Source organism: Miniopterus natalensis, chromosome 14, assembly GCF_054644295.1.
Source record: "Miniopterus natalensis isolate mMinNat1 chromosome 14, mMinNat1.hap1, whole genome shotgun sequence".
Classification (NCBI taxonomy): domain Eukaryota; kingdom Metazoa; phylum Chordata; class Mammalia; order Chiroptera; family Miniopteridae; genus Miniopterus; species Miniopterus natalensis.
The window spans coordinates 32,045,001-32,066,904 of NC_142094.1; the positions used below are offsets into that span (position 1 = coordinate 32,045,001).

A 21,904-nucleotide genomic window follows, 5' to 3' on the forward strand; every position below is an offset into this window, starting at 1 on the left:
TTTGCACAATTGTAGAAAAAATAAAATGTGATTAGAAGATAAAATATTTTGGAAATGTTATTGAGAAAGAAAGAACTCAATCTAGTAGATATAAAAATATTGAATTACTCTTTGAGCACTGGAATTTTTAAGCAGCCTAAATTCCCTTTGTCAAGTCACCTAATTTTTAAAAAATGTATTAACTTAATTGTGAATAATACATATAAATACTTATAAATGCTCTGAATATAAGTATTGACTAAACTGCTTCAGATTTTCTCATTCACAATGGTGAAGTATAAATAAAAGCCTTGGTTCTTTTTTTCTGTGGAGACACAACTTTCTGCTGCTATTTTCCTCATAAATGTTTCTTTTTGAAAAGATAATTGCTTTTCATAGGTGATTTAAAGATACTTGCTTTTGGAGTATAACATCTGTGCAGTTCCTGAGTTGTAATAAAATTTTTGATAAGGGTTAGCTTATTTCTGCATTATTACTAATTTACCAGTCTAATTTCACATTCCTAGATTTTCAAAACTAAGGTGGAAGGAAATAACAGTGTAAGCATGTTTATCTAAGCACATTCTGACATATTTAATAAGATCTACTTAAAATATTATATATAAATTTAAGTGTAAAAACATATCATAGGGAATGCCGAATTATTTATTCTGATACTTCTGGCAGTGATAAGGTGTATTTTTTTCCTATTTTTCTCTTTAAATGTATATTGACATACTATTTTCATACATTTATTCCCTGAGGGAGCACACTGTGAAAATTATTTGATTTAAGGATAAAGTGAAAATTATTTTTACTGCGAGATTTTCTATACAGAAAATGCAAACTTTGAAGGTATAATTTAAATATCCAGCTGGTATTGACCTAAATGATTTGTCTACCCTCCTGGGTGTTTCTTAAGGATAGAAAATGAAATTTGAAACATCTTTATCACAATATTATTTTAATAAGTTTGACAAGTTCAAAGCTACTTTTCTTATTATGTATCCTAATGTGTACAGATTAAGTGAAAAATATAAGCTTCTTTTATTTTCATGTTGAGATATCAAATGGCTTCTGTTCAGAGAATATACACATACAATTGCCATTGGAGTGTGAAAGAATTTTTGCTTTAACTGGTCAATACCTGGCTTTGTAATAGTTTCAACTTGTGCCATTAAGAGAGAAATATAAAGAAATTATTTTTGTTATTTCAACTAGAATATGCCGTCTATGGGTTTATATAAAATAAAAATGAAAATACATCTTTACATATATTTTATGAAATGGCACATATAATTATTGTTAGATTTTCTTGTAAGGAAATTTAAAACTTTGAAGATTCAATATAAACTTTCAAGTTTTATTAAAATAAATGATTTCCTTATCTCCTTAATAATATAAATTTGAAAATCTATTTCAGTATATAAATATAATTCTTTTAAAAATAGATACATATAGTATATTACATCTATAATACAGAATTTCATCTATCTATCTGTCATCTAGCATCTATCTATATCTATTCCTAATTGTAGGACATTGTGATTGTGTCCAGTGTTGGTATCACAACTGATACATCATACCTCATACAAAGATATTTGAAGATATATGTGAATATACCTGCAGCATAATTTTTTAAATATAGAATTGTTATTCATTGTAACACATGTATTTTAATATTTGGTAGATATCACCAAATTATTTTCAGTAGAAGTTGTAGCATTTCTATTCATTAACCATGTATGAGAGAGAACCTGTTTCCCCACACTTTTTCCACCATAAATAACCAGATTTTATCTTTGACAATCTGATACGTGAAATATGGTATCTCCTGGTTTTGTTATGTATTTTTCTCATTAATGTTATATTAGTGTGTATGTATTTGTGTGTGCCTTGATAGGTAAGTATAATTTATAGTGATATAATATGAAAAATGAAATTTAGAAATGATTTAAACTGAAAATTATAAATGGGTGCATATATATATGTAATATACACTATATATCATATATAGTGCATAGTGTGTGTCTATATGTGTGTGTGCACTAGAGGGTAATTAACAAATAAAACCAAAATAACAATGACTTCAAACATCAAAATTTTATTTCTAACACATGCCAAGTTTTATCTGTTTCTGTACCTAGGAGAGACATGCTTCATATTATGATTCAGGAAACCAGGCTCAACTGGATTCCAAGGCTTAATATAAGGCTTTTCCCACGATTATCATCCATGGGAAGGGAGAAGCTAGATAGAACTGAGATTATTTACTTCATCTGTCCAAAAATGACATATATCACTTCTTCTCATGGTCTCACACGTTTTATGTGGTCCTGCCAAGTGTGGGAAGCAGAATATTTCATTTTTCAAGAAAAAAGGGCAATATGTATACTAGTAAACATTGGTATTTTTTATCATCTTGCATTTCTCTTACTCAGAAAATGCAAATGAGCTGTGCTACACAGGGGCCCTCCCACCATACAGGGGCTTCTACCAAAAGTTTTCACCTGTTAACGTTTTTCTCAGTAAAGATACTTTCTACTTATTTGAAAATGTGTCACTTATTTTTGAGGATTTCCAAAGGGGCTCTATGATAGGACGTCTGACTTGATGAACTGATTGAAAAACATAAAAATTGTCTTTTTATGAATATGAAAAGGAAAGAGCATTAACTGTCCCTTCAGGCCATGCTTCAAATAGTGGATGAGATACCTGTAGTCTTTTTTCAAAAGTCACACTTCCTTTTCTCCTGGAAGGTGCTGACCAACTTGGACATTTCCTGGGGCGTCACTTAATCCTATCTTTTCGTTATTTAGATTTTTTTTAATGATGCTTTATAATTGATCTTCAGCAGTAAGGCATATCCAAGTTTTAGTATGTTTACAACTTTTTCAAAACAATATTTTTAATAAAATAACTGCATCACTTAATTTATTTTCAGGATGAGCGAATAGATTGTGCTTATTCTCTTTCCTTAATCTCATTCCTGCATTGGTAAGAAACTTGCTATGCATATTTGACATATGAGAGCCAAATTTTTGTTATGCTTTTTCATTTTCATTTTTCAACTTAAGTGAGGCCTGTTTTAAACAAAGATAGATGTCCAAATTCCTAGTAATAGGGCAGTTTTCCTTAATTCTGAGCAATAGGAAAATAGTATATCCATTATAAGACAAAAACAATAGGAGCACCTTATCTTATAGCACAAGACAGCATCCTAAGTCTTACTACATATGCGATCTTACCTTAATACCATAATATATTCCTTTGTCATAAAAACAGTTTCAAGAATATCACATAAAGTGCATTGCTAACGTCCAATTCAAGCACTCTATTAGTTTCCTAGGGCTGCCATAACAAATTAGCACAGTCTTAGAGGCTTTAAAAAACAGAAATGTATTTTTTCACAATTCTGGAAGTCAGAAACCTAAAGTGTCAGCAGGGCTACACTCCCTCAGAAAGCTCTGAGGGAAAATCTATCTTTGCATCTTCTAGCTTCTGGTGACTCTGGGCATTTCTTGATTTATTGCAGCATTACACCAATCTCATCTTCCATGTTCACATGGCATTCTCCTGTGTCTCTCTGTCTTCCTCTTGCATTTTGTATAAGAACGCGTATCTTTGGGTTTAGGGACTACCCAGTTAACCCAGTATAATTTCATCTCAGTGTCTTCAACTTACTATCTGCAAAGACCCTTTTTCCAAATAAAGATCGTGTTCACATGTTCTAATTGTTAGAACTTGGACATATCTTTTGGGGATCACTATTCAACTCAATATAAACATTTTTTTTAAATGTGGATCTTAGTTAAAGAACCTTTGATGTAGAAGAAAAACATATTGCCTAATATATGACAGTGATTAAAAATTTAAACATGATATTATGCTTGCATTGCTCACAGTTTCTGCTTTTGTAAGTATCTACCCTTATATTTCCACGCATCCAAATATTCTCTACCCTGAAAAGGCTCATCTCAGATATAATTTCCCTAAGAAATCTGAATTTCCTTATAGATATGAATGATCTCCTTACAAACTTAAAATAATCCAATAATTTTTGTTTTTCTTATGACAGTGAAAAGTTTCTGTCTTGTGCTGTGGTATAATCAATACCTCTTCCTAGTCTATTTTTTAATGATCACATTACTGTTTTACAAAGAAGAAACAGGACCCTTGAAAGGCTCAGACACTTTCCCAAAGTGATGCAGCATGTAAGGGGCAGAGTCAGGATTGCGACTCAGGTTAGTGAGACACGGATGCCAAGCTGTCAGTCATTACATATGCCAGTGTTTAAGGTATGTTTAGTTTCGAAGCGTTGTGAAAAGACATGGATTTGAAGATCTCACTTCAAGACTTGCCTGTATTCTAATGTGTGATCTTGGTGACACCACCTAACCTCTCAGTCTCAGAGGAAATGAAAACCCTTATTTTTTTAAATCATTTTGATATAGCAATTAACAGACATTTATTTAGAAAAAACTAACAAACAAAACAAAAAATGTCAAGTTACAGAATTATGTTACATTTTCCCAATTTATTCATGGTATTATTTTCCCAATGAATATTTCATACCTTGTCTTTTTTCTCAAACCCCCAACATACCTTTCTTGTGCCCAGACTTCCCCGTGTCCTGTGCCCTCCCTCGAAGCAATGAATGAGCGTGCCCGTCACTGCAGCCCACTCGCCTTCGCAGCCCGGGGGCTGCCCTCAATCATGCCCCTCTGGCTGCCCTGCTCCGCCTGCGCTGCTCCTCCCCTGGCTTACCCCCGGGGGGAGCCTGTCTGCCTCCACAAACATGGACTCACTCCTCCAATTCTTTCACTAACCATCACCACTCTCTTACAGCCCCGCATTTTTCTGTGCACTTGTACAGAAAAAAGAATTGTCTAAACTCTCCCTCTCTCTATATATATAGATTTTTGATTGAAGGAGAAAAGTGCACAACTTTAAGCTCAAATACAAGCTCTTATTGGAAGTTTAAATGCCAATCTTAGTGATACTCACAAAAAGATAAGTAGCCAATACCCAAAACTGATTAAAAGATTGTCTGGAACCATCTTTAAATCCTAAAAGTAATAGAAAAAGCATATGGGCATGTCATCAATATGACTTTACCCTGGAAATCTGTATGATCCTTAAAATTGTTCACATGATTATAAAATTTAGAATGTAAATCGGTACTTGAGCAATGATGATGACTGTCCTAAATGCATACTTACTCTGGTAAGATAGATATGCATCCAAGAAAGCTTTTGTGGATATATATTCACACACATTTTGTATTATTTTTTAAAGTAACTACATGACACATCTGAAAATTCTTTTTGAGAAAATTCTGACAATGGAATTACTAAAATTTTCATCATGAACATCCCGGAACATTATCTTTATAGATGTTGCATATATTACTGAGGTAGATTTCTTCCAGGCAGAAAGACACTCTAAACTGTTACAATTTTCAAAGAACGTGGCTATGAAAAGAGGTTCTGTGGAATGCGATGTTGGTATTGTGGTCCCAAATACACAGAGAGCTATGATTATGTAATCTGCAGTTCATGACAAACATTCTGGAGCTTTCAAAGTGTTATACCACCAGCTAGACAGCAAAAGCAGTTGTGTGGTGTTTTTTTTTGGGGGGGGGTAACACCATGTGTTAAAAATAGTTTAACTAAAACAATTTAATATTTCATAGTTTTCATTAAAATCAAAATACTCTGTTTTATTGAAAATATTGTAGAGGACCAAAAAATGGGGCATTATATTTGCACAAAGAAGCTAATATCAGTTTAAATTCAGCAAAGTTTTCAGCCCCCCATTTTATCTCTGCCAGCTTCACTTACTTACAGTATCTTCCTGAATCTTAGTCTTATCAACTGTGACTGCTGACACATCATAACGCAACCTAATGCACACACGCATCTTCTTTCCCCAATTTCTCTTTTCTGTAACCTAACACTCATTTTTATCCCGTCCACTGCAATTGTATTTCATTATTTTTAATCTTTATATACCCTTTGTATATCAGCTTTTGACAAAATATACTTTTGAAATGTATGACAGATTGGTGGGTATGGACAAAGGGATGGAATTTATTTCTTCCTCAAATTTTTCTTTCACTATAATCATTATTAAAATAGCAACTTCAAAATCATCCAAAGATCTGATTTCATCTTTTCCCATGGGCATCACATTAATAAGTTTCTAATCTTAAGACTCTCCTTCCTTTCATCCACAAAGGATCCCTGATTCTGATTTATTCATCCAAGTCTGAAACTGGAAGGTGGTTGGTGGGGGGGAGAGTTTCTAGCCACTCATTTGCATGAACGTTAGTATTCTTTAATGATATTTTTTCTAAGAGAAATATCCTGCTGAATCATGTAAAATTGGAGACTTTTCAAAGTTTTAAAAGTCACACTGCATGCTTTCTGAGTAGTAATTAAAAACTTGCACCTTTGAACTTTAGCAATAATTCTAAGGGGAAACTTTATAGTGACTACTGCTTAACTAAACCAGAATGCTAATTAAGTAGAAACAAGCCATAATTTATATTTCCATACATGATTTGTTTTAAGACTTTGCTTTGTTTTTCAAAAAATTCTTCTTAAACAAGGTACTTATTTATCACTTTCCATTAATTTTACCATTTCAACAAAAGTATTAAAATAGGACTCTGTGGCTTACATTCATTTCTTTTTAGTGATTTCTCTATGAAGACCCATATTAAAAATAGATATTATAGGTTACAGGGGGCTCTGCTAATAGTGTACTCAGACATGGGGAGGGAGGTTCTTATAACTCATAAGAGATAAACCGTTTGAGGAAGAAAACATTATTTAAGTTATATTTGCCCCCCAAACATAAAGAAACCAATACAATAATCATATTGAGTTACCATTCACTGATAGGACAAAATTTTACAATTATTATATATATATTTAATTTAATAATTTTTAAGTTAATTAAAGTTTCCAGAGACTGCGCGTTCTTGGGTAAACTGAATTTGTAATGACTATGAAGCTGGGATATACTGTAGCTCATGGGAATATCTGGACTTAAGAAAATAAATTTTCATGATTTGTACCTTTAATTTTAAGTCTTATATTTGTTAATTACTTTCTGAACAATGATATTTCTTTTTTTTTTTTGAAAAATTTTAAAATTTATCTTTATTGTTGAGAGTATTAAGGATGTCCCTTTTTTTTCCCCATTGGCCTCCTCTACCCTGCATCCACCCCCAATCCCAGGCTTTCACTATTATCTGGGTCCTTGGGTTTTGCATATGTACATATAAGTTCTTTGGTTAATCTCTCCCCACCCACCCACCCCCACCTTCCCTCTGAGATTCATCAGTCTGTTCCATGCTTCTATGTCACTGAATCTATTCTGTTCATCAGTTTATTAAGTTCTTTAGATTCCACATATAAGCGAGATCATGTGATGTTTTTCTTTCTCTGTCTGGCTTATTTCACTCAGCATAATTTTCTCCAGGTCCATCCACACTGTCCCAAAGGGTATGAGATCCTCTTTACAGCTGCGTAGTATTCCACAGTATAAATGTCCCACAGCTTTTTTATCTACTCATCTCCTGATGGGCACTTGGGCTGTTTCCAGATCTTAGCTATTGTAAACTGTGCTGCTATGAACATCGGGGTGTATATATCCTTTCTGATGAATGTTTCAGGATTCTTAGGATATATTTCTAGAAGTGGGATCACTGGGTCATAAGGCAGCTCCATTTTTAATTTTTTGAGGAACTTCCATCCTGTTTTCCATAGTGGCTGCCCCAGTCTGCATTCCCCCCAGCAGTGCACCAGGGGTCCCCTTTCTCCACATCCTCCCAGCACGTGTCATTTGTTGATTTGCTGATGGAGCCGCTCTGGCAGGTGAACACTGGCTGTTCTTTATAAGGAATGCTCTACGACCAGCTCAATGTTGCTTTTGTTTTCTTTATCTGCCCTGCAAATAGTAATCAACTCCGGCCAGGTGGCTCAGTTGGTTGAGCCTTATCCCCACTCGCCAAGGTTCTGGGTTCCATCCCTTTAAGGGCACGCACCAGAATCAACCAATGAATGCATCAATAAGTGGAACAACAAACTGATGTTTCTCTTGCTTTCTCTCTCCCCTTCTCTCTCCCTCTAAACCACACACACACACACACACACACACACACACACTTGGGCTTTTCTCATTTCAGTGTGCTCACTCCTTTCAAACTAAACTTTTTCCTAAAAAATTATGGGAAATATATTTACATCTAAGACTAGTATTGAGATGATAGTTTAGAAAAGATAGATTTAATGGAAATTCATTATAATTGGAAATTAAATTTTAATACTCCTAATTTGGAATCAATTTACTAAAGTACATTGAAATGACATATTAAGCAAAAAATATGAAATATGGTATTTGCGCAATAGTAAAATAATGAGGAGATTAAATTGATTTATTTCTGCAGTAGAAGCCGAGTGTCTGACATGCACTAATTATACAATAAATTCTTATTGAGTAAATGCCTGTGAATCACTAAAACAAATATCCAATATGGCAGCAATAATGGACATGGGTTTTGAAATCCACTCTCTTTTTACAATTTTGACTTATTTATTTTATTAAACTAACTAATGTGTCTAGGTTATTATAATGTGGTTTATACCTGTTATTGATTAAATTGAATATTGAATATTTTCTAATAGGATACAATGTTTAAGTGTGAATTGCATATGCTAATTATATTTGTCAGTAATTTGTTTGCTTGGTGAGGCATATTTCCCAGAAAGAAAACCAATGTCTGTCCCTCCTCTATTTAAAGTTTTGTGATTAAAACTATTATTTAAAAAAAGAAGAAAAAGAAACCCCCTACAGATATGTTAAGGTACTGATTGAATTTTCTATAGGTACACCAAAGTTTGTAGAAGAACTTCTAAACTTATATTCTCCTTATGTGTATCATGTATTTGCAGGAAATGTATTTTGAGTTAAACCAGTCTCATTTAATGTTTACAATTGTTGCATATATATTTAAACTGAAATGCAACACATTGCCCATAAACAGTTGAAGTGATGGCAAGATTAATTTCTATGGATTTCTTCACTTCCTCAGTTATGAAATTATTTTCATCAAATAAGTGATACCACCACATCGATAGTGTGTGTGTGTGTGTGTGTGTGTGTGTGTATGTGTATATATACACACATACATATATATATATGCACACTCAGGCATTGTGGCATGTCAGGTAACCCTGGTTTTCCTGGGCAGACTAAAGTGGCGCCTTAGATCTCACAGTGCCCAGTGAAAGCATATGTTATTTTTCTGACTTTACCTAGAATTAACTACTATCTGGCCATTTCTGTCTTTGAAGCAGAATTCATTTCATGACTAAAATAAATATATGAATGCAAAATGACATCGATATCTATATGTAAAGTATAAAATCTAAATTTATCTCTTTATATAGATTTTATGTGTAAAAATGTAATATAAAGTCATATAAATATATTTCATTATATTTTATAATATATGCAAATATATATCATTATACTTGTATTATATAAGTACAATATATTTTATAAATATATTTTACATCATATATAAATATGTAATATAAAATTATAAGCATAAATATATTTCTTATGGATAGATAATATAAATCATATATATTATAATAAGATAAAAATATAAAGTTATCTAGAAAGACAAAATATATCTGGAAGAATCTTTGAAATTTTATTTTCTTGGAATTTATAACACAAAGAAAAAAGAAGATTCATCAGGTTGTGCTTATAGGTGATACCTATTCTCTGTATTGATGAAACATTCTTAACGCTTCCCACCGTGGGCAGGTAGAAGAAAGCTTTCCCACCAGTCAGTTAGGGAAATTCATATTGGGTGTGCTGAGAGGGGGTCACCTTGGAAAGCCTGTGTCTTCTATTTGATAGTTGAGATTGCTTTGAAAGGAAGTCTGCTTTATTCCAGCAAGTGGATAGTATGTATTTCTACCAAGAAATAGGGAACAGTGACAAATGATATTTTTATAGCTCTGTCTAGGTGTGGTCAGAAATTAGAAGTACCAGAGTTTGACTGAACAGACTATTGAAGGGCAGATGCACATGTCTAGCTCTCGCTTCACTGAGAGATTCCAGCTTGCTTCCCGACATGGTATTGATATGGGATTTCTCATCACAGGATTGGCAATGGGCTCCAAACTTTGATGTAGCAAAGAAATTAGTGGTAATTCGCAGTAGTCAGGGACAGAGGCTTAAGTTAAAAAAAAATAAAAAATGATATTGTCAAAAATGTACCAGAGGGAAAAACTGCTATGATGTCAACTTTGGCTGCTTTTGCTGTGTGTCCCTGCAACCAATCCAGGTGGAGGGAGCAGGGCTACACATGTCAAAGGTAGAACTTTACATGTTACAAGTCTTTGGGTTTATATTTGCAAATGAAAAGCCTTTATTAGCCTTCCAAGGAATGAACAGCAGGTCTATATTTTAGACAGTAGACATCTCCGAGCGTGCTTTCAGCTGGGGTGTTAGAATAGTTATGTTTTTCTTGTGAAGTTCTTTAGTTATGTTATCAGAAAGCATTTTTGTCTGTTATAATCTTACTTAATTTTCTGAATGATAATTAAGTGTAAACGGACAGTATAAAGTTTTGAAAATACAAGCTTCTGTTTTTGTACACTTATACTTCTTTTAGTAATTTTTTATGCTTTGATTTCAGAGAAAGGAAGGGAGGGGGAGAGAGAGATAGAAACATCAATGATGAAACAGTCATTGTTGGCTGTCTCCTGTATGCCCCCTACCAGGGATCGAGCCTGCAACTGGGGCATGTGCCCGGACTGGGAATCGAACCTGGATCTCCTGGATCATAGGTCAATGCTCAGCCTCTGGGCCATGCCAGCCAGGCATACACTTATTACTTTTTAACATATTATATAACTTGCTTATGTTTACTGTTTGTTTCTCTTCATGTTGCTAGTGTGGAAAATTCCTGAGAGAAGAGGTATGAGTGACTTATTTTCTTGACATTTTTCAATGGCCTAGAAGAGTGAGTGGTACCTCAGAGACCCTCCACAAATGCTTGTAGAATAAATGAATTTCTGAGAACACTGAATGCCAAAGAAATGAGTATTAGTTTTATCTGATAGGGAACACAATTCAAAATTGTGTGAAATTCAAAATTGGTATGCTGTGTCTTGAGTAATTGCAATTAAATATTCCTGAGCATGTGGAAAAATATATCATAAATTTCATGAACATCAAACCACTTACATATACGATTATAACATAATTGAAAGAGCTGTGTGTGTGTTTTCCAAAATTTTTGACAGTAAAATACTGTTTCCGAATTTTTATGGCAAAACCAGAGTGTTGAACATGCCAAGTTAAATTATCTCCTGAAAAACAAGTACAACAGACTTATTTATAGGTCAGCTATACTCCATTTTTTAAGAACTGGCCATGCCCTAGATTGCTAGAGCATAACGTTTATGGGTCAAGACTATTTCAGGGGAAATCTGTACTCAGAGAACTTTGCAGAGTTTGATGGGGAACGTACAATAAAGGCAAGCACCATGTTGGAGCTGTTGTATGAAATGTCTTTCATTTATCTACAATATGCAATCATTTAAGGAGATTTGGGGTTTTATCACTTATAAGAACTCTTCTTACAATTCTAGAGATTGTAAAACTAGTGATGAAACAGGTTTCTTATCTAAAGCGTTTGATCTGTTCCAACTTATTTGATGACAGAAGTGCCACTGTCAGCAGATTGGCACAATATGTGCATTAATCATGCTGCTCCTTAGTCTTTTGGTTGGATAAGCATCGCCTCTTTCCAGGAGGCATCCTCTCATATCTTTATTGAGAACTGAGATTTTCTTTTTCATTCAATATGTGTTCTATATTTGGGAGTATCAGGTTGACATGGTGAGTCACAGCTTTCAGTTTGCTGAAAATACTGAGTCCATTGAAATGATTTAAAATCCTTCGAAAATAATAAAAATATAAATTAAAAAGTAAAAAAAAGTTACTATCTTTCTCATTTTTCAAAAATAAGCAAGTGTAACACATTCTCCCAAATATTCCTATTGCTCCAGGTGGTAAGTACTATATTTATCCTAAATGAATTTTATGCAAATTTTTTATTGTGATGTTTTAAAAAGCAAAAATGTGATCTTCTAATAAAAAAAAAAGTCTAGGATCACAGATCAAGAGGTTCTATTTCTGGAGACATAATAATAGCAGTGACTTTAATGATTTTAAAGTTATGACCCATCAGGTTGTTTACATTTTTAAGTCTGTTAAATGAAACCAAATGGTTTCAATCAGAAACAAAAGAAAATACCATAATTTCTGAAAGCATAATACCAAAACCTAAGCTAGTAAGAGGGAGATCAAGTTGCTAGACTAAGGACCCACAAAGTTAACACACTTTGTTCTTTTGGCATTTGGTAAGATATTGCTTTACCTTTAAGTTTTGTTTTTTTCCTAATAAATGTGCTTTAAGTGTTTTCACTCTCTTTTGTTTTTTAATTTTAAATACTATTTTCTGTTTCTTAATGTTCTCACAAAAGTAGGAATTGAAGCCATTATTTGCATAAATCTTAGAGTACACTCTAGGTTTGGGAAGAGGGGTGCAATATCCTTCCTTTTGGGTATCACGGAGCAACACGGCAGGCTCGTCTTGAGCTCTGTCAGTAACCCTTGAAACCTCCTGAGCCACGTGCGTGTTCTCTTAGAAATTTTATATTGTTTTCTGTAATGAACTTAACAGAGGTTTCAGACTTGCAAACTGCACCACTTTCTCAGTCAATTCACCAGTTTGTAATCTTGAGCCAGGGAATGTGATGTTTTCTCCACAGGATGGAATAGTAATTCCTACCTTAGAGGCCATGCTACAGACAGATTAAGAAAAATAGGTGTTAAAGCACTAAGAGTCCACAGATGCTGAGACAAAAATACTCATATTAAGCTTATGGAGTGCTCACTTTGAGCCACTCTTCTAAGCATGTATTTATAACCATTTACTTATTTAATCCTCAAAACACACCTATGAAGTAGGTACTCTGTTATCTCCATGGTAATAATGGAGATGGTGAAAATGATGCATAGGTGCTATTTAATTTGCTCAAAGCCATATAGCAGGTAAGCTGAAGAGCTTGAATTTAAAAAGAAGCTGCACTCTAATTCACTGGCTCTTATAAGTAGTAGCATTGGTCAGTTTTTTTACCTTACTTTCAAGTAAGCTTGGATTGTTATGTTCTCTTGATGTCTAAAGATAGGCTCTTCTTTGGGCTCTCTGTGCCAAGAAGTTATAAAAGCAGAGGCTCAATCCTTTACCAGTTAAGAAAAAAAAGTGTAAGGGCCAGTTAGAAAGATTGCATTTTAGTTTTACAGAAACACAAGAATAGATCCCATTATAAAATGTATGTGATCTAGTGCAGTGACCTTTGAAATTTAAGGACGGTGCATCCTGTAAGTCAGAAAATTTTGAGCTTGCAAGTCTACAAAAAATTTTAAATAAATTATATGTATTTATATATGCTAGTGTGCAAATAAACTTTATGAAGCGCAGAAACACAAAAATGAATGAAATAAAATGCATGTAAAAGCATAATTAAAATATTTTCTCTGTGAGTCTTGATGAATGGTTTCCACAACTGGTCTAGGAGTGCGAATCCTGGGCAGGAGTCATAAACTGAAGGGCCTCCGAGAACAATATGGCCTGCCAGAAACATTTAGTCTATAAAGAGGCCTGGACAATCATCTAAACACCAGGCAATCTCACATGGAAATTTGGATTTCTACCATCTTCTGGAAAATGAGAAGACCTGGCAACACTGGTTTGCATTCCCACATGAAAAGCAATGACAGGTGCTGAGCACCAGCTGGTCCCTTCACACAGACCCCCGCACTTCACAGTTTATCACAACCTTCACCAAGCTATTGTCCTTTCTGGCTAATTCACGCTTTTATCTTGTTCCCTGTAGGCATTTGAGTCTGGAATTTCTGAATTAGAGGAACAGAGTCCCTATTCTTCTACTACCTCCACATAAGCAAGGTCATATTGAGCAATTTTGTGTGAATAAATTCTTCAGTTTACCAAGAAACTGAGTACATCATTCTTTCAATATGACTTGCTGGTGTGTTCACTGGCCACTAATATCTCATTCAGTTTCTTTATTTACTGGGAGGTTGCAAAGGAAAACAAAGGAATTAAAACAAAATTTATCCAAATGCTTCTAAAGACAGATGTGGGAAAAATTGGTGGTTTATGCTTAGTCTTAGTTGGCCATGGTTAAATTAGTCTCTTATCATTGTATTAAAAAGAATTGGCATTTTAATGATGGATTTGTCTACTTAACTGTGTAACACAAATGTCTATTGAAATGTTTTTACTAACAACTGGTTTACCATCTTAAATTGCCATCTGAACAACTCATACTATATAATTGAATTATGCTAAAGGCAAGATACATTTAATAACTTAAACTGATTAACGTTTGATTCACTCACAGGGTCTCAGTTTTAAGGAGAGTGTGCTTCTGCTATTATCAGTGTGTTAAATTCTCAACTTACTTGCTTACAAAGTAAGTAACAGAGAAGGTGGCTTTCCTTAGAGATTACTTGCCTGCAAATTCACGTGGATAAAGAGTTCCAGGGCATTAAACAGCTGTGTTCCTTTGTTAATGGGTTGTGTGGCACAGGTGATTAACCATGAAGTCGTTAAGGCTTTTCTGTGCTGTGACAGTTTTGTTTACCTATAACAGATTAATGAGCTCGTCAAATGTTCCTTTCTCCCTATTGTTATTTCAGATCAGCCTTGAGTGGAACTTGACAGAAGATGTTACAACAGTTTTATCTCTGGAAATGGTTAGTGTCAGGGATTATCCTCGGTTCTTTCTTCGGAATCTGCTTGGGCCAGTATGATGATGGTAAGTAAGGCTGCTCTCAGTCGGGCCTTTATAGTTCGTGAGGCTTTCTGTTGTTAAGTGGTAAGCGAAACACACCGCAGAAATGAATAATGCTAATTTGTAGTTCATTTTTAAAGGTTAGTAGCTTTGTGCATAATTTGCCTTAATGAAAATAATCCTGCAGAAGTGGCTTCCAATTCAATGTGTTTCTTAATCAGGGTAGCAGAATGATAGAAAATCCAACACAAGGCCGTCATTTGAACAGTTACTAATTCTCACTAAGTAAATTCTTAATGGCTATTCAAAAGGCTAACCACCTTGAATTATCTTTAGTTACCCTTGAACAAACACAAACGATGGTCTTAGAGAAAGCTTAGCAACATAAAGGATACCAAATTTCCTATCAGAAAAGACTCCCAAGAGAGGTCAAGAGTGGATGCCATCAGTGATTTTACTGTTAGCACTTTAATTGTGTATTGCATTACTTCATTCCCCACTATATTATTTGGAAAGAGAAAAAAATATATAAATGACTTCACATTAGACTTTATAAGTCATTTCCTGATAGTTAGTTAGTTACTTTAGAAAAATGTATTAGTTATCAAGCTCCTTAGAAACTATTTAACATATTGTGTCTACAGTGGCCCAAATGTGCCTGTCTTAGCTATGTGAAGAAATCTGTCTTAGAATACTACACAATGGAGTTAGTGTGTGTATATATATATATATACACACACACAATATATTATATATATACTATTATATAGTATTATATATAGTATTATTATATAGTATTATATATATATTATATAGTATATATATTATATATGTTTAATAGAAGAAAAAAAAGGGCATTTCCCTTTTAATTTTTACTGTTCTTACCCAACATTTGTTCAGCATTCAGGGTACACAGGCAAGTACCATCTCCTCACCTTTATTGGCCTGTTATCTAGTTGCTATTGGTGGCATCAAAGATTGTGAATTTTGTGTGTGCTTTGCTTGCTTAAATTGAATGACCTGAAGATATATGAATTAAATTCACTTTATCTCAAGCAGTGTTCAAATTGTGTACATATTAAGACATTCTCAGTCTTCTCTTGTTAAAGAAACGTGCCTCTTCAAGGATTTGCAGAATAGTTCACAATAGGAACTATTTTCATCAAGTCAACAGCTTACCCCCCTGCAAAGTTCTGCTAATTAGCACTGTGTTGATGTCAGTGCATCTGAATTTAATGTTCATGTCATTGCAGTTTATGAAGATTGCAAATCTCTGGTCTAACCACACATTTAAAAATGCAGTAATAAAATAAATAATGCAACCACCACTTTGAAACAAAAACAAAAAATCAGTGGAACTTAAAAGAGCATTCCTTCATAGTAAAGTGGTGCATTTTAAATTGTGCCCCGGGAATATATATCAAGTCAGTGTGTTGATATTTCTTTGTCTTCGGACATTCTATTTTGTATTTATATTTCATGTTCATGTGGAGCAAGCAGGGGAGGGTTCAGTGTCATTGCTAACATTAGACGTTCTCAAGCCTTGCACTTTTTAGGAAAGTAATTTAGGCTATCAGAGGAAATCACTCCTGGTTGAACCTATAATGCTATAGATTGGTTTCCTTAATAATCTCATTAAAGCTCTTGGTCTTTCTAAATGTGCTTGCGTAGGCTCCCAAACAAGATTATCAGGTCACTGCTGGCCATCATATAATCTACTCTCTGAAGTGGCATGGCACTTCGTATCTGCCCAGGCACAGCTTGCAGTAGGGCTGCCCCGTAAAGCGCTGCCCCCATGGATGACTTTCTTTATAGCCATGGTTAAAAAGCCTTCTCAGGTCTCTCCTGGAGGTAAGCGACTCAATACTCAGGAAGACTGAAAGGGTAGGAGCTATGGCAGAGCAACACAAATGCTGTATGGTGTTCTATAGAGATTTCTTACCTTTATATGCTTTTCAGTATTCCTTCCATACTAGCATCGTCCACTGTGCCCCCAGAGGCAAGAATGAGTCTCTCCCCTTAGGTCTCCCCAGGTCTTTACCTCACTCTAGCTTCCCTCAATTTGAGACTCTGACATTACTTTTATTTTGTTGTTCATGAAAATGGTTTTCATAGTTACCTTTTTTTTTTAAACTCCATGTAAGATTGTGGGCCCATACTGTGCAAGAATGAAACCAGGACTAGGCAAAGCAAGGCTAACACACAAAATAACACTTGACTGAAATATGTGATATGAATTTCTTGAACAATTTTTTTTTTTGGTTCAAATGCTTGGGTATCCAGGTACATGGATAGATTGAAGGAAGACCATGGTGATAGTCAAAATCATGATAGATACATGCAAGGAAAAGTAAAAATGAAAACACCTTGCCATAGATAAGTCACCGGTTGGATTAGCCCATTTTGGTGGTTGGCAACTGGTTTACATACATAGTTAAGAGCTTCAGATAGAAAAAGATGAACAAGAAAATGTTGCAATACCTTAAGGCTATTCGTACAACATTCTAGGGTTTTCTCATACAGTGGTACCTGGGTTTTCGAATGTACTCCATTCTGGGAGCCCGTTTGAGCTCTGAAACGTTCAAAAACCGAGGGATCCACAGCCCACAGCTGGGCCTCAGGACCTTGCCCTCAGCAGAAGCCGTGGGGCATGTTCCACTTCCGAGGCCTGTTCGAAAACTGAAGCATTTACTCCGGGTTTATGGCGTTCCTAACCCGAAATGTTCATCAACAGAGACATTGGAAAACCAAGGCACCACTGCATTAAGGGATGGGATTATTTTGGACCTTTAGTTAAGAACAGTGTCCCTATGCTTTTCTATTTATTTCCTTAGGCATAGGGGAGTTGGAAGGAAAAACAAATGGAAAGTGTTTATTTTATAAATACTTTATCCTGAACTGGAACATTCTAGTATTAGCCAAATATGTGAAACTGTTTCAAAGAAAAACATATTGTATAATTACTATTTTTAATATTTTATAACAAAAATTTTACTTGAAAACTTTGACTAAGTTTTAAATCATTTTATTTCTCATTCAGATTGCTGGGATAAGTTTTTAGATTCAGCAATAAAATTTGTAGATGGCCTATTCCATAATGGACATTTCATTTGTTTGATGACAACATATCTAAGCAAGCATTAATAAATGAGATTGATAGTATTATATTAAATTAAAAAGTCATAATTTAGCTAAACTGACATAAATTAGAGACTCTAATAGATTTGTAGTTTATGGTCTCCCTCCCTTCAACAGAGCATTAGGGTTGATATTTTAGCTATAGTTTGATGTGTTACAATACTGACAATTTTGTTTGAATGGAAATATGTTTCCTGATCTCAAGTTGAGTGTGGGGAGCCTGGGAAGGAGATGCCATGGGAAGCAGAGAAAGCAGGGCCAACTGCTAAATTGTATGTTGGGTGGGATAAAATACCTATAAAACATATTCTTTGTTCTTGTAAATACTATGATTCACAATGAGGTAAACAAACCAAGTTGTGCACAGGGCTTGTGTTTTGTTTATTTTGTTTTTGAGTCCATAAGTAAGTGATGAAAAGGAGAGAGAGAGAGGAAAAAGAGGTAAATTATATATGGGTAATGGGTATATTTCATTATTTCTTCTGCACTTTAAATTGTCCATGTTGAATATGTATCACTGCCATAATCAGAAAAGAAATGTATTTGTTAAAAAAAAACAAACTATATATATCATAATAGTATGACTAAGTTTGAACCAAAGTGTTAGAGGAGTTTTAAAAAGTGTGTGTGTGTTTGTGTGTATGTGTGTGTGTGCCAGAGAGAGAGAGGGAGAGAGGTTTTCCCTAAGTGTGTGCAGACCATGAAAGCCACGTGAGTTCTTTAAGGAAAGGTTCTCCCTGGCTACTCAAATGTTTAGCCTGGAAGCCAAAAAATCTGCCTTTCCCTTAATCTAGTGCATAAATCAGCATATACCTGTGATGTGACTGTAAACATTGTGTAGTGTACAAGCAGAACAACTATATGAAGAAACCCAGTTTATAACAGTAGAGTCACATTTCCTGAGGTTCAGTTCCCTGTGATACTAATAACTCTCTGAAGCTCATTTTTATCCAGTTTAGCACAGCATCCAACATATATAGCCAATGTTTACTAAATATTTTATCTTTATTGCTACGATTGTCCTCATTACTTATAAATAATTATACTTCTTTTTCATAAATTTACATATTGATTTATAAATGGGTATTTTGTGTTCCTGTGCAGTATATGTTTGTTCTTTCTTTATATCTCTCCAAATTTACCAAACACTGTGAAGAATTAACTTTGTTAAATTACATTTTATTTTTAAAAGTGTAAATGACTTTATCTTTTCCTTGGAAAGCTTTCTGATTCAAATGAAATGTTAAACGAAGTCTGAGGAACATTTTCAGGTTCATTTTCGTACGTGTTACTACATAATCCACGGAAGGTCAGTATTGAGATAGACATGTCAATCAATTAAAGATGTAACCAAGTTCTGAAGTCTGATGCTAACATTCTGACACCCCAGACTGGAAAGTTCATTCTTATCAGTGCATCCAGTGGTCATGAAGCAGAGGGCCAGTGGCTTACACAAATTAGAAGAGAATGGCATATAAATTGCAATGCAGATAACAGAATTGTAAGAAAAACTTAACTATCCAATGAGCTAAGTACTTGTGTCTCTGAGCCAGTTGTTTCCCCCCCTTAGATGCCTTAATAAGAGGTGGTTAGGTAAACTTATTAGCTCTGCAAGAAAAATCAAATGATCACAGAGATTCATGTTACCAGACTATTATAGGATGTTACATGGGGCTCTGCCACAGCAATACCTCTGCCTCATGGACTGCGCACTCTATTTGTCGGACACTCACTGTCTTGCCCAGATCACGCTAGATATCTTTTCAAAATTCCTTATTTTTTGTGTTTGTTAATTCTAAGCTTAATTCTGTTATTTTCCTCCTGTTAACATTATCTTTCTCTAAACATAGTACAATGCACTCATTTCTTTTGAGACTGTTTTATTTATAATTAAATTAAAGGTAATTATTGGAGACTATACCTAAGTAATTTTCAGCGAGCATGCATGTCTCTGAAATTAATTCCTCATTTAAATATGATTTCTTATGGCAACATGAATATATAGAAAAATATAGCAAATATTCATGCACACACACAGACACACATGTATAGTGCATAGGTAATACACATCTTAAATAAAATTAAAACCACAGATAGCATATACTGTTATTCAGAACATTTTTATAAATACAATGTAGACATCTTTCCTTTTTACCCCTTTACTTATTCCATCTTATAAGTGTATCTTTATTCTGAGAAGTTAAATTCAAATTATAAGAGTTACTTTGTTGTTTTCCCTACAGGCAGATTTACAGTCCCAAAAGTTTGCTGTATTTATTAAGCTTTGTAAACCATTAGATTTATTTACGTTGTGTAGATTACATTATGTGACATTTAAGATGGAATGACACAAAGAGCATTGCTGTTCTCAGTACTTCAGCACAACTTTGTAAACTACATTTCATCCCGAGAGGAAAGCGTGGCTGTATCGTCTTTGTAAGGCTGTCCCCACACCTTCGTTCCTTGTCTCCTCTTTTCTGAAGGTGAGTAACCTTCTGCAACCTTGTGCCCCCCCAAATGGATTTTGTTTTAGAGCAAAGGTTTGAATGCATCTCTTTTTTGCTTCAGCAACAATTTCCCACTAAACAAGTTTAGAAATATAAACTTTATGACTTGTCTAAGCTCTGCCCTTGTCTAATCCTCTGACAGGATTACCTCATAGCTGTTGTGTACGCTAGTAATAGGCTCATTCAAAACCTACCTGTATATTGTGGAAGTCCAAGGAGCTAAAGAGCCAGAAAAAAAAGACACTGATAATCAGAAGACCAATTATTGTACTTAGAGGATTCTCTCTCTGCTCACACACACACACACACACACACACTTTTTTTTCCAGTGTAACTTAGAATAACAAAATATTGATGCTGTGGATACTCTCATTTGTCCTGTTAAGACAAGGGAAAGAAGTAAAAGGTCTAATTCAGGGTCCAAGCAATGAAGATAAAATTAGTGATAACTGTTAAGGATGATGCTTCCCTTTGTGGTTTTGACAACCTGAAAAATTTGAACTCACTGAAAAAAATAAATGGCTCACATCCTAACTGTGTTTAAAGGCAGAACTGATTTTAGCTGTTTTTAATAGAAATTGAATTTGAGCAAAATGTAATTGTAATCTCGCTTGCTTTGGAGTCTTTAACCACTGGGACAACTCCTAATAGAGTGGCTTTCCTTTGTTGGGTCCTTTCCTGTCAAATCTCTATACCTGTTAACACTCCTTCTCCAATTTCCTTAAGCTCTGCAATTTCGTTTTTTTTTTTCACAACTCCACTAAAATTGCACTCTCTAAGGCCTCCAATGACTACTTTCTTGGGTAAATCCTATAATTTTCTAGCCTTTCAGCAAACAGCATTATTGATCTAGCTCTCTGCAACTTTCTTTTTCTCAGAGACTGACTTTTTCTGACTATCTTCATGTCAGACTTCTCCCCTTTCTGGTGGATATTCTACCTTTTGCTAGTCTGTGCGTTCAAAATTGCCCCACTTTTGTTTATATTTCCATAAGAAGCCATATTTTATAATAAAAAATTAGGATATTTTCTGCTTATGAAGCCCCATTCTTCGTCATTTTCTCTTCTCTCTAACTTTCTTTACACAGTGCATTTATCTAACTATATATCCACTGCATATATCACTACTTTTTCTCCAGCTCACATTTATTTATAATTCTCTCTAGATTTATTTAGTTAACATTTTATTGAATAGCAACTCTGGGGAAAATATTAGGAAAACAAAATTGAGGCATTCTCTTAATTTCAAGTATGTTAATGAGGGAGGTAATCAATACAATGCGACCTGTGTAATAATAGAATTAGGTACAGTGTGTTTGTTTTGGGACAATACAAATGGAAAATCTGAAGATGAATTTAGGGT

The 21,904-nt window shown here is 34.4% G+C and overlaps 1 protein-coding gene across 1 annotated transcript in view; it reads left to right on the forward strand.

Annotated features, from left to right (window-relative positions):
• PCDH15 (protocadherin related 15) overlaps positions 1-21,904 on the forward strand; it is a 900,353-nt gene that overhangs the window by 458,714 nt on the left and 419,735 nt on the right. The window contains exon 5 of the mRNA XM_087824418.1: positions 14,803-14,921. Coding sequence (XP_087680544.1) covers positions 14,831-14,921 — 91 coding nt within the window. The 5' untranslated portion in view covers positions 14,803-14,830. The remainder of the gene's footprint in view (positions 1-14,802; positions 14,922-21,904) is intronic.